The sequence below is a fragment of the Rhinolophus sinicus genome, linkage group LG02, assembly GCF_036562045.2.
Source record: "Rhinolophus sinicus isolate RSC01 linkage group LG02, ASM3656204v1, whole genome shotgun sequence".
NCBI classification, from domain to species: domain Eukaryota; kingdom Metazoa; phylum Chordata; class Mammalia; order Chiroptera; family Rhinolophidae; genus Rhinolophus; species Rhinolophus sinicus.
The window spans coordinates 110,369,053-110,386,263 of NC_133752.1; the positions used below are offsets into that span (position 1 = coordinate 110,369,053).

A 17,211-nucleotide genomic window follows, 5' to 3' on the forward strand; every position below is an offset into this window, starting at 1 on the left:
GATTAAACCAATGTAGACATTGTTAAGAAATTTATTTGCAATTCTTGTTTTTTGTTTTTTGTTTGTTTTTTAAATAACATCATTCCTTAGATAAAAATGCAATCTTACAGGAATATACATAGCATCTCACACAGAGATCACCCTGAAACTCTTCCGGAAAGGCTGCCCTTTGTAGATTCCCTGGCCTTCTCAAGGGTGAGAGGCGCAGCAGGCAAGGCCTTTGATAACAGGATTGTTTGATGATTACAAACTGTACAACAATATTTACAATAGTAAGACTGCGAGGTCGTGGAGCCTGGAGGGGAAGTATGGGGTGTGCAGGTGTCAGGGATGGTGACAGGCATTGGGGTGACAATGGAGGCACTGTCCAATTCCCACGTCTCTCTGAAAATAAGCACGATACAGCTTGGTTTGGGGGCATGAAGGTATGCCTGATCAAGAGGACGTGAGGAGAGAAGGCATGGATGGGCTGGGCTGTGTCTGGAGTCTCGTACATGGAGGGAAGGTTTGCTTGTATCTCTGGGGTTAGAATAAAACAGGAAAATTATGAGAATAATAGACATTTCAGTGCTTCACCAACTGAGGATCTGCCACTCCATTTCTTAATGAACTTGTGGGTTTTTCCACAGGTTGTTCTCAACTACTCCCATCACAGATTGTGCAACCCTGTTCATGCACTTGATATCTGTAGTGTACTCTGCACTAGACCTTATTCCCACAAGGCACTGGGACAATAGCATATGTTCTGGGCAGGTCAGGAAGCAGCTATGGGTGCTGTAGAACCTGGGTGGGGACCCCAAGTGTCGGGGTATGGGATGTGGCTGCTGTCTGATGTGTGATGTGAACAAGCAGAGAGGTGCCCACAGATTCTGAGTTGCCTTCTGAAGGAGAACTTTGCACAGGATTGTTAGCTTACAACCCATCTACCCTTGACTCTCAAGGTTTGTTTTGTCCTATCTAGCTTCGGTGTAGGTTCTTCATGTTGGGACATCTTAGGGAGAGGGGCTTGGGACAGGACTCAGTGACTCATCCTCTTGTGTTCCTCCTGTGACTACAACAAGGAGCCTTCTCTCTCACCCTGGCTGTAGGCTTGGGAGCAACTCCGTCTCCAGGGCTCTGGCATCTCGGCCCTCAGGATCCTTGAGCAGCAAGTCACTGCCGGGGCTGGTGCCTGCTCACCCTTTTTCCTTGTCATCCCCTTGTTTCTAAACTTGAGGACTCTTAAGAACACCAGAGCAGGAGTTCTGCAGGCTCAAACTGGAAATAGGAACCATTCTGTCCATTTCTGTAGTTCCTTGCTTAGAAATTACCCTCTCTTAGTACTTACCACCTTTCCCACCAACTTTCTCTGATGATGACCTTGGTGTAACATTCTCTATTTATGAAGTGCACGAGTGATTTTCAGATGGGAAATTTGTAGCAAATGTCTGATTCATGGTAGATTGTCAGGTGCTCTTTCTAGGAGTCTGATACAAATAAGATGATTTAGATTCTTAAAATTGGGGTGTACGGGATACCTCACAAAGGGAATAAATACATCTGTGAAAAGGCTAGCATCTGATCTGAAGGGAGAGTATTTGATTCTGGTAATGCAACATATCAAGCTTTTGTTTAATTATCTAACCTTTGTTTTGTCTTCCTTAATTTAGTAGGAATTTAGGGACTTTTTAACGAATAATCCCAACTCTGTCTCTGCTCTCAGTGGTGAACTGATTTGTTTAACTTAGTTTAAGATATTCCACTGTAATCTCTAATTCCCTTTCAGAGGTGGGTTAAATGGTTTTTCTAATACACCAGAGAGCCTGAGAATCTTACCACTGCATTTGCTGTAGACCAAACCTCTTAAAATCATGTGAGGAAAAGATCTTGATTTTAGGAGTAGATAAGTCATACTTAGTTCCTAGTAATAACAGGTTCAGTTGGCACTATTTGCACCCAAGAAAGCTACTTGAGAGGACAAGAGTCCTCTCCCTATTTCTCTATACAGTGCTCAGCCTTCTGAGAGGGGACAAAATCATTTATCTAGAGCTCAACCACAGCACCAGCACTTGTCCCTTAAGGATATGTGTGTGTGTGTGTGTGTGTGTGTGTGAATGTGTGTATGTATGTGGTGTTCAAGTGTCTTCCCAACAACATAGAAATCTGGTAGAAGCCCATTTATTTCCCTATTATATTGGTATCTGCCTCCAAAAAGCAATGTTTCATTGCTTCGAAAAAATAAATAAATAAAGTTGAAGATAGGAATTGCTTCACAAAGAAACTATGTCAGAATCTGCACATGGCATCATTTTTAATCCTGTCTCTCTCACTAGATTGGGGGGGCGGGGAGGAGGAAGAAGCAGTGGCTTGGCCAGGAGGCTGGACTAGAGAGAGCGGCTTAGGGAAGGGACAGAGTCCCCACCCCTGACAGCTGTAGGACACTCCCTTCCCTCCTGTTTCTCAGATGTACTGCTGGACACCTGAGAACGTGGCTGTGAGTGAGACTAGGGCTTCACCTCCTGCTTTTCTACTGGGGCCTGGTTCAGGTGGTATGCTGGCTAATACGGGCACAGGGACATCAGCAGAGAGGGCAGACAGGGTGGCAGGCGCTGCACATCCAGCCAGATGCATTGGTTTGGTTGGGAAGATGATGTCAGTTAAAATTTTACTTTTCTCCCAAAGTAGATCCTGGAGGTTCAGCCTCCTCTCTGTGTGGGCTGCTGTGGGTGGTTGAATTGAACATCTCTCTCCATCATAATGGGAACAGGCACATAGGGAGTCAAAACATGCCCTTTTTTGCCCCCATGTCTCTTCTACTTTTCTGTGCTGACATTTTCTTCAGACCAGAGCCATGTCTTCAAAAACAGAACTGGCCTGGACTCTTATCAGCAAGGTATTTTTCTAACCTGGGGCTTAAAGAGGTCCTCTTGAAACCAGATTGCCCTTCTCTTGGTCTCTCTGCTAAACTGTGTCTAGGTAATGATATTTCAGGTCTTCTGGGTCTCTGGGGATGGAGAGACCACTGTCCTTTTAGCAACATGCATGACTGTGGTTGGATGAAGCTAAAACACTGACTGGCAGGCCTCTTCTTTATGCCTAATCCAAGTTCTTGTTGTATCTCTTGGCCTTCAGAGTGATGGACAGGTACCAACTGGCCTCTGTGAAACAAGCATCATCCTTCTGATGACTTCCAAAGTCCTCATTTTCAGGGTGTTCTTATTTCTCAGAAAGATACTACTTTGGCATTGGAAGGTATACTTCTGTGGTTGCCGTACTGTCTGCAGCTGCACGATAAGGCGGAGTTCTGGAAGGAGAGGGCTGTGAGGAAGTGATAGGCAGCTTCACTCCAAACAAGCCTCTGAAATTTGAAAGCAGGGTCCCCCAAAGAAGGATAACAGAGTAAGGAAATCTTGTCCCATTGTCCTTGGGTCTCCCAGTCAGAGGGACGCCTGTCAGACTTAGAAGCTGACGGAATGACTGTAACTAATAGCTTCTGAGGCAGAGAAAAGTTCATGAATCAAGCCAAAGTCTAGGGAAAAAAGTTTCCTCTTTTTACCCCAAGACCAAAAAGAACCTTCTAGGAACAAGCAGAAAGGAGACAGCTGAAAATTTGTTTAATGTAGCCATGCACATGAATAATTATGAAAATCCCAAGCTGTGGAAATAGAAGAGGCTGGGCTAGTCAGATGATAATAAAAATCAAGTTCACCAGCTTGCAGAACTTCAGCTGCTTTTCTTCAACTCCCTCAGGTCCTCAGCACTGGCTGCTTTTCTCCTGCCACCCGAGGGTTTTCAGAAGATCTGACCATTGTTTTACAAGGTCATGGGAAAGTTCTGTATACTTTAGGTGGAAAGTAAACATCACTTAGTACACCGTGGATGACGTTCATTGATGTCACGACAGAGTCTACCAGTCTGTGATGATAACAGGTATCATACGTCAGTCCTACGTGAGTTGAGCCTGAAGTCAGGCTCAGAAAGAACCTAGACAGGGAAGTCCCATCTGAAACTCCCTTCCTTCACAGCAGCATAGGACAAAGTGCCCTTGTTACTGCTGACACTGTTTTCATGGGAGCAGGGAGGAAGGCTAGCTGCCCTTCATGACAGAGTTGACTATAAAGGAGAAGGGAGCCTGTGGGTATGAGTGGTGAAGGGGAGGGGTCCGTACATAGGCAGGGCCCTGGGAGCAGCTGGAATTAACCCAGCCTGTATCCCATGCCAGTGGTCAATGAGATTTGGTGATGTAGATGAAAAGTCCAAAAGGAAAATAGAATGCAGCGTGGAAAGGTTGAGTGTGTGTGTGTTCAATTAAGATTCCAAATTTTATCTAGGAATCAAATGTATAGCGAGAACCAGATATCAATGTAAAAGGACTCCCCACTCTATCATAACTAAAATCTTGGCAACACAGTGGCAGACATTTTGGGAAACTGGACAAAGAGGGACACCTAAACTTAATTTCTAAAAGACCCTGATGGCACTGAAAAGGAACCAAGAACGTTTGGATGGATTGGGCTTGGAGAAGCAGGAAGAAACTGCTTCTAGACTTCATGTTAACCTGGGAGAACCTGGCACATTTCTCCATTTTTTCATGAATCAGTCCATGGAAGTCCATTCCTCGTCTTCACTGAGGAATGGACGTTCCCCGCTTTAAATTTCTACGTTGCTTATATAAGGGCCAAGAAGGACTGAGAGAACACTGGACTGGAGGAGATTCAATGGGTAAATTCTGGGTGAATGGCTGGGTCCTGTTTTCCCCAAATCAATCTCTTTTCAACCATCACTGTTGAAATCTATTAGAAGCAAACAGCTTTAATAGGGTGATGTTCTAGGTAGATTCGATGCAACTGGCAAAAAAGAAACTCCCACAGTCTCTGGTTCCATGTCTGTGAACTCCTGGTGCTCCCTGTCTCGTCCTGGTGCCCTCCACAGCTGCCACACACCCTAGGGGAGGAAATCCTGGTCGAGTGAAGAAAAGATGGAGAGGTGAGCAAGACAGAGTTGACGTCTGGATGGACAAAGATTTTACCTGGTTGCCTTTTCCTAGCCCCTGGTGTCTGAGTTTGGGTAGAGCAGTTGCCAGAGCAAGGATTCCCTTCCCCTCCCACCAGCCCAGCTCTAATCCCATCCTCTCAGTCAGCGTATACTTTCCTGAGAAACCACTGAGCAAAGCTTGTGCTGTGGGAGTGAAGAGAAAAGTCAGCCACCTCTCCTCTCCCTTGGGGGACTCTGATGCCAATGAGGTGAGGAGAGAGGCTGGTCAGGCCTCATGACCCCAGGCCTTCTGAAGGGCTGCTCCTAGAGAAATTCCTGGTCAGAGAATTGGTGCAGACTAGATAGAGTGAAGACTGGAAGAAGATATGTCCTGGTCTCTCGAAGCAAGATGTCGTACAAACATACCTATCTTATACTTTTGGAAAAATTGAGGGAAACTGAAGCAAACACAAGATATGCAAAACAGTCATGTCCAAACCTGTTGGTGGATAGTAGAATAATGATTTACACTGGTGAGACCCTTGCTCATTGTACAAATTAAGAGAAAATTCGTTCCCTTTCACCACCCACATATAGGAAAGCACTTAAGAGTTCAAAGGTAAAGCCTGTCACACTCCAAATACAAAATGATTTACTTACATGCAGCAAAATATACAAGAAGTGAATTCAAAAACAAACTTAATTCAATTCATTATATTCGCTTGGCACAATTGCAATTCAGTTTTAAAAAAATATTTGTAAAATACTGAAACTGACCTGAATTCAAGTATAACGGTTTCTTCAACAGAAACATTATCGATGCAATAAAACATTACACGGAATATATCGAAGCAAAATGCCTTCTTGAGTTTTTCCCATAAATTTCTGTGTGTTTTTTAAAATACAGTTTTAATGCCAACAAGACTCACAATTGTGTTTTTAAAATGAATATTATTGCATTGTTTTTGCATATCTTGTGGGACAGAAAATGCAAAGAGTTACTGATTCCCGTTTCAGAAGCAGAGACAGTGGTTTGCTTTTGCTTTCAAATGGCCCCAGATTCTGACCTCCCCAGTTAACCCAGAAATGGGGAGCTGCGTGCTCATTTGGCGCATGGGCGCGCTGCGTGGGTGCACGTGCACACATATGACATAAGCATACAGACAGCCCACTACCTACATAATTCTCTCTCTCTCTCTCTCTCTCTGTCTCTCTCTCTGTCTCTCTCTCTGTCTGTCTCTCTCTCTCTCTCTCTCTCTCTCTCTCTCTCTCTCTCTCTCTCTCTCACACACACACACACACACACACACACTCATACACGTTTCCTCTCTCTGGCACCCACCAATACACCTGGCATTCACAAGAACCCACTCAGTCACCCAACTGTGCAAGACCATATCAAGTGCATTGCTGATTACCTTTAAATTGTAAAACCAAACCCCCCCAAATTTTTTGTTACTACCTACGGAAATTATAACAAATTATTGGGCATACAGAATGGCTGGTAAAACTCTCCTACTGCAGCTCAGTTGAACCCTCCTTAGAAAAAGGAAACCACACCCGTTTAAATAAAATGTTCAAACCAAACCTGATTTACATTTGCAAAGATGACAACAGTAAGGTGGGTGGCTACAGAACTTTGTAAACACTCTTCTTCCTCCCCTCCCCCTGGGAAAACAAAATTTAAAAGAAATCGAAAACCAAAACAATGAAAACTGCAACATGCTGTCAAGAAAAATGTCAAACCACAGAACAAAAGAGTGCTCAACAGAAGCTCAGCACCACCTTGCTTTGTCAAGAGCTGGCTGCCCCTTCCCGGCGGGCAGTGCTCGCTGGAGGCTGGCGTGCTGCGGGGCTGGAACTTGGAGATGGGTGGCCTGTGCAGACGGGCCTTGGCGTGAAGCTGCAGCGCTGCCCCGCCCGCCCTCCTTTGGGGCTCCCCAGCTCCCGCCGCCTCTTCCTGCTTCCTCCTCCCTCTTGGGGTCGGGCTGGGTCCTCGGGAAGTCATGCCCGCTCCCTTTTGCAAATCTACAGGGCCCTGGCTCTATGGGGACAGTGAGGCTTGTACAGAATATGTGCAAAATGATTTTTTTACAAGCAAAGTTGAAAGACACCCGTTTGACAAAGGTCCTTTCGGTGAGGGCTACCGCAGGAAGCTGAGGGTCCCTTTTGTGCCCAAGGCAACTGCTGGTTCCTGGCACAGGGCATGAAATACAATGGCAGGGCTTCTCCTGCTCCCTCCCTGGCCCTTCCACCTCCTCACCACTCTGCCTCCGCCGACACAAACTGAGGTTGCTGCTTTTCTTCCCCCCAAAAGCTGACTCTCCACACCACCCAACTCTGCGTCTTGTCCCAACGAAATGAATGAAGACGCTGTTCCGGTTAACTCCAGGTCACGAGAACAGTGAGGCACTTCTGAAACGAACCCTTTAGGAACATTGAAACAGATAAAAAACCCAGCATCTCCCAGCCCCGCCACTACGGGCTGCTGACGTAGGCTCTGCCGTCCTGCAGCTCCTCTTCGCTCCTCCGACACTCCTGGGCCGGCCCACAGGGCTCGTCCTCTGCGGCCCCTGCTCTGCCCGGCCCCGGGTCCCTGCAGTTCACAAAAGGTAAGAGGGTGCCGTTGGGGCTCTGCTGGCTGCCCCCACTGAGGATGTTGTCAGCAGCGCTTTCCATCTCCTCTATGGTCATGTCGCAGGCATCCGCCAGCTCCTGGGTTGTGACCTCGATGAACTTGGGATCTTGAGCAAACTGCCCCAGTCCTTCCGAAATCAAGACCTGAAGTGGGGGAGGGGCGTGAAGAAGCACCAAAGAGGCACATGATTCCTGCGACTGCACTCTTCTCTGGGGCTAGAGTAAGGGACTTGTGACTGTAACTCAGGAGGGTGTGAGTGTATGGGACTGTGTGTGGGGCGTGGTGTGGGGTGTGCAAGGTGCTCAGGGGAAAGGACAGCTGACGAGCATCACCCAGAGGAATTCTGGATGTACAGGTTGGAGGAGAGAGCTTCTGGCTGCGCTACTGAAAATGTTACCAAACACTTGAGACCTTGGCTCCCAGAGGGGCCGCAGGGGTGCTGTCTCACAGGTATAACCCAGGCTGCCTTGCCTTTTCTCCTCCATGCCGTGCCTACATGCCTCCCATATTATTATTTCCAAGACACCTTCGTTCTTCGGTGAAGCTGTTAGCCCTGCCCACTGCCCACCGGCTGGCTGCCTGTCTGGGGGTGAGGATGCTGGAGTATGTGTACAAACACTAGGCCTGTACCCGCCTCTGCTTCTGCTTCTGCTCGGGGCCAGGGGCCATCCCAAAGAGTCACCGTCCTTCCTAGCAGCTGCAGCTGCATTAGTGACTGGTTTCAGGGAAATCAGCCAGTGAGCACTGAGCCAGGGGGCGGGGGATGCAGTGGAGTGAAACCGGGAAAACTTTTCCCCCAGTTCCGTTTGTCCTGCCCCGCCCCCCATTACTCTTTGTCCTGCGCTAGTTTTCTTCATAGCTCCCACTCTTTCCTCACACGTTACCTACATGTTTGTTTATTATCTTTTTTCCTCACCACAATGTGAGCCCATGAGAGCAGAGACGCTGTTCCTCAGCCATGTCCCTCACCTGGAACAAGCCTGCACGTGGCAGGCGCTCAGTAATGTGTGGGTCACCAAGGCCAATTGAAGCACAGGGTTTAGAGTTAGAAGGGACTTTAGGAGTCATCGGTTTAATGCTCCACCTCCTGCACGACAGCCTAATGACCAGCTGGGGATTGGCTCTGCTTGCACATGTCAAGTGACAGGGGGCTCAGTCCTTTACAGGAAAGCCCTTCTCGAGCTCTTTTGGAAAGGTCTTCTCATGTGAGCTGAAATCTGCCTGCCTGTCATTTTGCTCTATTCGGTCTGGTCCTGCATTCAAGGCCTCCTGCCCAGGACACGAGGGCCCTACAAGTTTGAGATGCATAGTCACCTACTCTCCTGGTTTACTTCCCGAATTCCTTGACCAGTTCTCATATGAAATGGCTTCTAGGGACCCTGCCACCCTTGTCATCCTCCTTAGGGATTATTCCAATTTGTCACTGGGCAGAGCACAGTGGGCCTGAAAGTACTCATGTTTTAGACAAGAGGTTCTCAATCCTGGCTGTGTATTAACATCATCAATGGGCTTTTAAAAATACCCATTTAATTAGTCACAGGTTTCCAAAGCTCTCCAGTTTATTCTAATGGGCAACCATGCTCGAGAAGCTGATACTGACTTCCTGTGTGTACAGAGGCGCAAGCTCACATTTGGAGAAGTCACAGCATGCCTCCTGCATGTCTAGTGGAGCCCGTGGCCCTCCTTGGGGGTCACTGGGCTGTGGCAGGGATGTGCTGCTCACAGTTTCTCCCTCTGTCTGCATCAGCCCAGCCCCAACAGAAGCCAACAGTGTATTGCATGCTCCTAACTTTCTGCATGCCATTCCCTCCCTCTGCAGGCCCTGATGGTGAGGGTCTTTCTGGCCAGGAGACTTGACATCTGACCTACTGGGAGAGAACGAGATGCTCCCTTCTCGGTTCTCCATGTACAGTTCCTGGCTGCCGCTGGCCTTTCCTTCCCCGTCTGTTGTGCAGCTCCCAGTCACTTACCGCTTCCACCAGACTGCTGGCGCTGCCGTGGAATGGCCTACCCCAGGCCCCGGCCTGGCTGGGCACAGTGAGGGACACAGGCCGGGCTCTCCGAGTGGCGCTGCTGCCCCCGCCACAGGGCGTGGGTTCCCCAGACCAGGAGCTGCAGTGGACGGATGGGAAGCTGCTGTTGAGTTTCTCGCTGGACGCAGCTCCTTCCAGCCGCAGCGTGGGGACGGGCTTCGGGGGCCAGCCTCGGCTGCTGGGAGTGGCAGGGGGGGTGGCACATGGCCTGGGGAACGTGCTGGGGGGATGGCTTCTCTGGAGGAGGGGGCTCAGGCCTGCCACTGCCAATGCCTGTGGACACACAAGGAGCATGGGTTACTGCGAGTGGTCAGGCCCCAAAGGGGCCGGCCTCTACTTTCTAGCAGCTACTGTTTCCAGGTAGTTACACCTGCTTGGAACTCACACCACCATCATTTTCACCCACCTGAATCCAACTGCATCAAGACCCAATGTAAGTTTCAGCCATCCTAAAACGTATTTTGTGGTCATCTTAGTCTGAAGTGATCTCCTTCTCCTGTGACTTTAGAAAGCGTGACTGAGTGGAATCAAGACCATTTGGTGTTTAGCACTGGCCTTATTACCTATTAGGTGTGAGTTCCCTCGCTTTGGTTTTCTCATCAGTACACTAGAGAGGATGATGCCTGTGTCATCTGTAAAATCAGAAAACGAGTACCCGCTGAGGTCCAAGTGAAATGAGGTCTGTGAAGAAGTAAACTGTGCACCACAAAGAGCTAGAGAAAACCATCACTTACAGTTTTAATTTTTACAGTGAACTGGGTCATTACTAGTGCCTTGCCAATCTCAAGCTCACTTTGTTTTTGAACTATTGTTCAAATCTTACACTGTATTGTGATTAAACTATTTATATAGTTGTGTCCTCTGCCTCCCTGTGCTTGAGTGTCCTGAGAGTGGGTCACAGTCCCCATGTGAGCTGCCACAACAGCCTACTCTGATGTGATGCATCCACAGGACAGCGCCTTGGCCTGGTGGGAACGCCCAGCTTGAGAGGCAGAGAGAAGGGGAACTGCTGTGTGGATGGAAGGTAGCAGAAAGGCATGAAGGGAGGATGGAAATAAAGAGGAATTTTTCCTTTCAGAATGATAAGAACAGATGAGTGACATCAACCTCCAGAAATCTTTACAAATAGCACACACAGAGTCTCTGCAGCCTGCTAGCCTCCCTTGGCCACTGCTTTTGATGGTCCCCAGCTTAGGGTCCCTGGAGATCACATGAATGTAGGCAATGCCACACAGGCTAAGTAAAACAGGACATTTTTTTAAGCTGAAAAAACATCAACTTAGGCAAGTCACACTGGCCATCTTATGCTGATTATAAACTTTGATTAGCAGTTGAATGCCTTTGAGTAAAAAAAAACAACGTCATTGAAAGCATGGGCCCATGGTAAGGGAATATAAAATTAAAGAGGTAAAAAGTTTGGAAAACTAGTTTAGACCCTAATTTGCCTGGAGGTGAGAGATTGGCCTTATATAATTCTTTGATGTTTCCATTAGTTCTGAGACAGTAAGAGCATGTTTGATGCCGGTGTCTTGGATTTCACTGTCTTAGAGTCAGCCGTGCCAAGAGAAATGTCAACTTTTGAATCTCTCTGGACTCATTTTCCTTGGATGTCACTCCCTCCTCCTGACCATGTGCTTGGCAGGTTCTTTGATCATTTCTTGGTTTCAGTGGGTGGATTTTCGTACAGCTAAATTTACAGGTGCTTTGCAACTCTGGGTACGACCACATCAGCCTGAGTGCCTTGTAGTGGAAGCGTGTCTGGGGAGGGGGTGTTTGCACCGTAGTAAGAAGAAACCCCAGGTGGACTCCTGGAGCTGCGGATCCTTGGGAACCACACGAGGAGCTCCTGCTCACCAGTATTTCCTACGTCTTGACCTTGGCAAATGGCAGACCTTGTTAAGGCACTCACCTGCTTAGGAAAAGCCCCCTCACTCAGGGACTGTTAGGGCCAGGGGTGGGGACACAGCAGTGTCTGAGACGGGGGAGACTGGTATCTATTCTGTCTCATTTACTAGGTGGTGGCCAGTGGCCTTTCCAAAGTGTAGGCTACCTGATGATGAACCAGATGCAAGGGCAGGACTGTCTTCTGAGAGATGTCTCCCCCCTGATTCTTCTGTCGCTTCAGACACTCCAGGTGCAAGGAGGCCCTTCGACCTGCAAAGCCAAAGAACTGGGGTCACAGCAGGAAGAGGACAGGTCTGTGATGCCTTGTACCCAGGGGGAGGAAAGGGGCAGTGTTAGTGGCCCCAATACACTTCCTTTTTACCCTCCATCTTTCTCTGACACATACCATGTAGCATATGTCCCAGTCCTATCCCAACCAGCCTTACCCTTGGAATTCCTTCTTTTTGCTTTGGAAATCTGCCCAGGCAACTGTGTGGGGGTTGTTTGAGCCAGGCACAGTTTCTGTCACCCCTGAGTGCCTGCCCAATCATCCCGGGGTGCCCACTGGCCGGCCACATCTGAGACTGAGGTATGTGTGAGGGTTTACCTAGAGAGGCAGAGCGGAGGAAACCCCTCTTTGGAGATTGCCGGATGTCCCTCTTGTTCTCCCCAGGGGGTGTCAGTTGTCGGTTTTCATCATCTTGATAGGAGAGCCTGGAACAGAGAAGTCTTGGGGCTTGTCCCTGGAGACTGAGAAGTGCACCCACAGGGACAGCTGCCATCCCAGAAGGCAGTTTGCTTTCCTCTTCAGTGAAGGGAACCTGCCTTGTGTTTTCATGAAGGTTTGGGGAGGGTAGCAGGAACCGGCCACCCCCAGGAAATGCGGCCCTGCTCTCTGGCTGCACAGCTTTCCAGCTCCTCACACACAGCCTGTCTACTCTGAGCCCGCCATTTCTGATCAGAGGCAGTGGAGGCACTCTTGGGTGAAAATTGTTGAGAAAGTTGGAAAAAAATTCTAGGTCCACAAGGTTTTTTTCAGGAATGACCTTGGCCCCTCTGTTACCTGTGGTATTTACCATGACCACGCCCAACTGTACCCAACTGACCCCCACCCCCTATTTCTCCCTGGCCTGCCCACCCCTTCATTATCAAGAGCACACAGCAGTTGCCCATAATACCATAGAATCACCCTGTCAGTGAACAGCAGAGCTGCCGGGGCCCTCAGGGACACTGAGCGATGGCTTCTAAGCCTTTCTGATGGGGACACGGTGAGAACTGTGTTTCACACAGCCCCAGTAGCAGACACAGCCCGCTGAACTACATGTCCTGAACCGCACTCACCTTTACTGCACTCCGATAGTTTCTAGTGTACTTTAGTCTGTTCTACTTCCTTCAAAAATGTCCACTAAGAATTAATATACTTTGTAAATTTAGTTATTCAATAGACTATCCTCAGTAATTTAGATGATTGTCAAATTTCCCTTTTATTTTGTACAATGTAATAATTTTCAAAACAAAATGAGAAACGTAACAAGTATAATAAACACATAAAACAGAAAAAAAATGTCCGCTAAGGTGACTTCACTACCCCTGCCCTGGGGGCATAGCTGTCCCTCTCAGGCTGCATTCTCACCCCTTCCTTTGACAGATGAGGCCGACTCTCCGTTCCTTGTGTGACTCCACGTACTTGGAGGGCAGAGGCAGTGCTGCCTTTCTGCTCCCAGCACACTGACTCCCAGCATTTGGAGATGTTCTGGAAAGTTTCTGAATGAACATCTCCAAGCCTTTCCTCTCACTTTCAGCTTGGTAAGCCCTCTCTATTCTATTTTCTTATCCAAATCGTACCTATTCTTGAGGACCCAGCTCCTGTTTGACCTTGTGCCTGGTGCCTGTTATGGTCAACTTGACCTTGACCGTCTCTGACTGTCTGTACCCCTTAGTGTTGTAGCACTCTGTGAACAATTAGTTAGACAATCTCCATGTTGCCTTCCTCTTCTGAGATCGTCTTAGCTTCCTAACTAGTTTGCAAAATCTCCTTGAGTGCTGAGGCTGATTTATTCACGATCTAGCAGAGTGCTTGGACGCACCAAACACTCAATAAGAGCCAAAATAGATTGAAGCATATGCTTTTCCTGATTTCTAGGATACGTGGCCATGTATTTATTTGCACTCTAAAAATCAAAGCCTAAAGGGCTGGCCCTTCCTTATTATAAAGTGCTTTCAGGAAAGCTTCTAAAACAGTGCATCTTGAACTTTTTTAATGCAACCCACAGTCATAAATACATTTTATGAGACTCAGTACACACATATACTGGCAATTAAACATGTTTCACAAAATGCTACGTAGCTTTCTGACATTGGATATGCTATTTCATATTGTCTCATTCTACCCTAGTCAATGCTATTCTGTGCTGTGCTAGGCTATGCTTCCTTTTAAAAGTGCTGATCATAACTAGGTAAATGTCACAACCTAACGGGTCTAGATCTGCAGTTAAAAAAATCCTCCTCTTAAAAGATTCCAGGACTGACAAAAATCTCAGCCACTGTTTGCTAACAGCACCCTCTGCTGGGTAGCTTTATTATAAGTAGTTTCATGAACATTTGTTTAATTGCAAATAATATACGTATGTGTGTAACTGAGTCTCACTATAAAATATATTTATTGGTTCATTGCAGTGAAAAGAATGTTTAGTAGTTTTCCTGTTTCGTGAGCGCTGTATCATGAGGTAGGACCACGCTCACCAGGGACTATGTGTGTCTGTGTAGATCTGGGGGCTTCCATCTCCCTAATGAGGTGACAGATGCTTTGCAGGTGCTCTTTTGATATGTGGTCTCCTCCCCTTCCGAGACCATTCCCAGAGGAGGGATGCCAGGACCTGCCCTTCACCCAGACCCTTGGGGGTGGGGGGGAGGCAGCAGAGCTCACATCTCTGTGGGGAGCAGGCTGGGCTCACTGCAGTACTCGCCATCTTCACTCATCTTCACGTCATAGGTCTCGCCCTGAGAGACCTCCTCTTGACACATCATGGCTATCTGGCTCTCCCGGGAGTGGCACCTGAAGTGTCCAAGAAAGAGGAAACACATCAGAAATCGCCAGCCCTTCTGCGTGCCCCTGAGCAAGCACGGCATTGCACACACGTGCACATGCACCCACACACACAGCCGCCACGGCCTCCTACTCCTGCAATCGCTGAGGACGCTGCGGACACAGGGAAGCGTTAGGACTGGAATTAGGATTCTATGTGGGAAAGGACCTCTGGGTCAGGACCCAGGGAGACCTGAGTTCTGAGCCCATTCAGTCTTCCTCTGGCAAAGGGACTTAGCCCATCCCATGTCTCAGACTCCTCATTAGTAAAACTGGAGTAACATATGCACTGCCTGACTCAGAGGCTTGGAAGTAACAAATGAAGCAACACGGAGATGGTGCTTTGAACAGTGGAAAGGATTTTAAAGAAGGGTCCTGGGCTGCACCTGATAGGGCAGGGTGGACCAGTGAGAGGGCTGTTACCCCCCACCCCCACTATAGACAGCTGGGCCTTTGGGCATTTGTTGGGCAGAGCTGGGAAGGTCCTGGTGTCATATTTCAACCTGCCTTTGAGTTTGATATTGGATCTCTGGAGTAAATGCAGAGAAAGAAGCCTCACATAGAGGGGTTTACTCTTCTGAGCAGAGGGGAGGGAGCCTGAGTCCCTGAGGAGCCTGAGCCCCTGCTGAGCCTGAGCCCCTGCTGAGCCTGAGCCCCTGCGGAGCCTGAGCCCCTGCGGAGCCTGAGTCCTTGCTGAGCCTGAGTCCTTGCTGAGCCTGAGTCCTTGCTGAGCCTGAGTCCTTGCTGAGCCTGAGTCCCTGCGGAGCCTGAGCCCCTGCGGAGCCTGAGTCCTTGCTGAGCCTGAGTCCTTGCTGAGCCTGAGTCCTTGCTGAGCCTGAGTCCCTGCGGAGCCTGAGCCCCTGCGGAGCCTGAGTCCTTGCTGAGCCTGAGCCCCTGCGGAGCCTGAGGGAGCCTGAGTCCTTGCTGAGCCTGAGTCCTTGCTGAGCCTGAGTCCTTGCTGAGCCTGAGTCCTTGCTGAGCCTGAGTCCCTGCGGAGCCTGAGCCCCTGCGGAGCCTGAGTCCTTGCTGAGCCTGAGTCCTTGCTGAGCCTGAGTCCTTGCTGAGCCTGAGTCCCTGCGGAGCCTGAGCCCCTGCGGAGCCTGAGTCCTTGCTGAGCCTGAGCCCCTGCGGAGCCTGAGCCCCTGCGGAGCCTGAGACCCTCCCACATCAGGATGTATCTTGGATTACATTGCTTTCCCTCTGGGCCAGAGTTTTCTGCTCCTTTGGTCACGTCTTCTTTAGCTCTGGCCTAGATCTTCCCCCTTTTCCTGTCTGTGCCTAGCTCGATACCTTCTTCCATTATTCTTCCTGTAGACACTGAAGGTGGGGTGTCCACTTTATCTTCAAACCCATGAGGGCATCAGGGAAATATCCCAGTTTATTCTCTCAGAACTGAGTGCTGGATCAGTGTCTCTGCTTTGGCCCTGGGCCTGAGAGGCACTCAGGAAGAGTAAGGGCAGTTCTTGGGGGTTGGGCTTAACAGATGGGTGCTCACCCAACAGTCTGAAGAACAGATGAGATGTCAAAGGGTCTCGATAGGGTGAGAAGAGAGGGATGTGGAAGGAGCTTTGGTGAGGCACAATGGGATGCGCTGCACAGAGAATGGTGCAGGCAGAAAATGCCACTTCCTGGGGGTCCCCATGTGCAAGGCATGCTGGCCTGTCCCCAGCAAAAGCCAGGCCAGCACTGGAGTCACCTCACTTAGCCTTGAGCTGTGACATGAAGGACAAGGTCTCAGAGCTGGAACTTTGGTTAAGTTGTCTCTCCTCACCAAGCTGAACTTACTGCCCTGAGTGTTGTTTTTACCAATTGCAGTTGGAAGTGGGGGAGCTGGTATTTAGAGAGCGCGTACTACATGCGAGGCATTGTGCTGGGTGCTTTGTGTGCACCCTATTTCATTGACAGACGTACCTATCAGAGAGGAAGAAAACCCCAATGTCTCTCCCAGCCTTCTCTCTAAAATGGCCATCTCCCTTTATTTCATACAGAACAAAGTTTAATATGAAAATTCCCTTTGAGGGAGGTGTTGCTTTACACTGAGAAGCTAATGATGAGCACAATGAGCCTTCTTAAGGGGAGGTTGGATAAGGGGACCCTGAAGGCTGCAGAAAGGGGGAGGAGCGTTGCAGGAAAGGGAGGGGGCCACCCAGACAGGCGTGGGACGGCCACGGCCACGTAAACTCAGACATTCTCCTGTGCGAAGCCGGCCTTTCCAATCAGAATATGAAAGGCAGTGCCGAGCACATTGGCCCGCACATAGAAGGCATCGATATTCATCTCTTGACCCACAGGACTCACCCAGCACTGCCTTTGGGTGGTTTAACCAGCCAGTCTTCCAGAGTCAGGTAGACCGATGGCCAATTTGATTTGTCTGTCATCAGACACTGTTAAATGTCCAGGCTGTGTGGACTTACATGTGGCCACTTGAAAATGGGTATTCTGAATGGAAGTGCAAACCAGTGGGCAGGAACACTGGTTCCTTGAATAAAAGCAGCTTCAGGACACTTGTCCTGGGATTGGGAAAGACACTTGCACTTCTCAATAATTTTCTGAGCTCAAGGGCAGGAAAGAACCTGAGAACCTGGCATGCTGGGAGTCTGCCGTCCTGCCAGGGGCAG

The 17,211-nt window shown here is 48.9% G+C and overlaps 1 protein-coding gene across 39 annotated transcripts in view; it reads right to left on the reverse strand.

The window, feature by feature from the left end:
• Positions 1 to 13: 13 nt before the first annotated feature.
• The window catches only part of CACNA1C (calcium voltage-gated channel subunit alpha1 C), a 727,463-nt gene continuing 710,265 nt past the window's right edge, over positions 14 to 17,211 (reverse strand). For all 39 annotated transcript variants that reach the window (XM_074325148.1, XM_074325146.1, XM_019757254.2 and 36 more), the window contains 5 exons: positions 14,435 to 14,563; positions 12,116 to 12,222; positions 11,675 to 11,778; positions 9,562 to 9,897; positions 14 to 7,734 (listed from right to left, as the gene is read on the reverse strand). In XM_074325148.1, the coding sequence (XP_074181249.1) occupies positions 7,432 to 7,734; positions 9,562 to 9,897; positions 11,675 to 11,778; positions 12,116 to 12,222; positions 14,435 to 14,563 (979 nt within the window). In that variant the 3' untranslated portion in view covers positions 14 to 7,431. The remainder of the gene's footprint in view (positions 7,735 to 9,561; positions 9,898 to 11,674; positions 11,779 to 12,115; positions 12,223 to 14,434; positions 14,564 to 17,211) is intronic.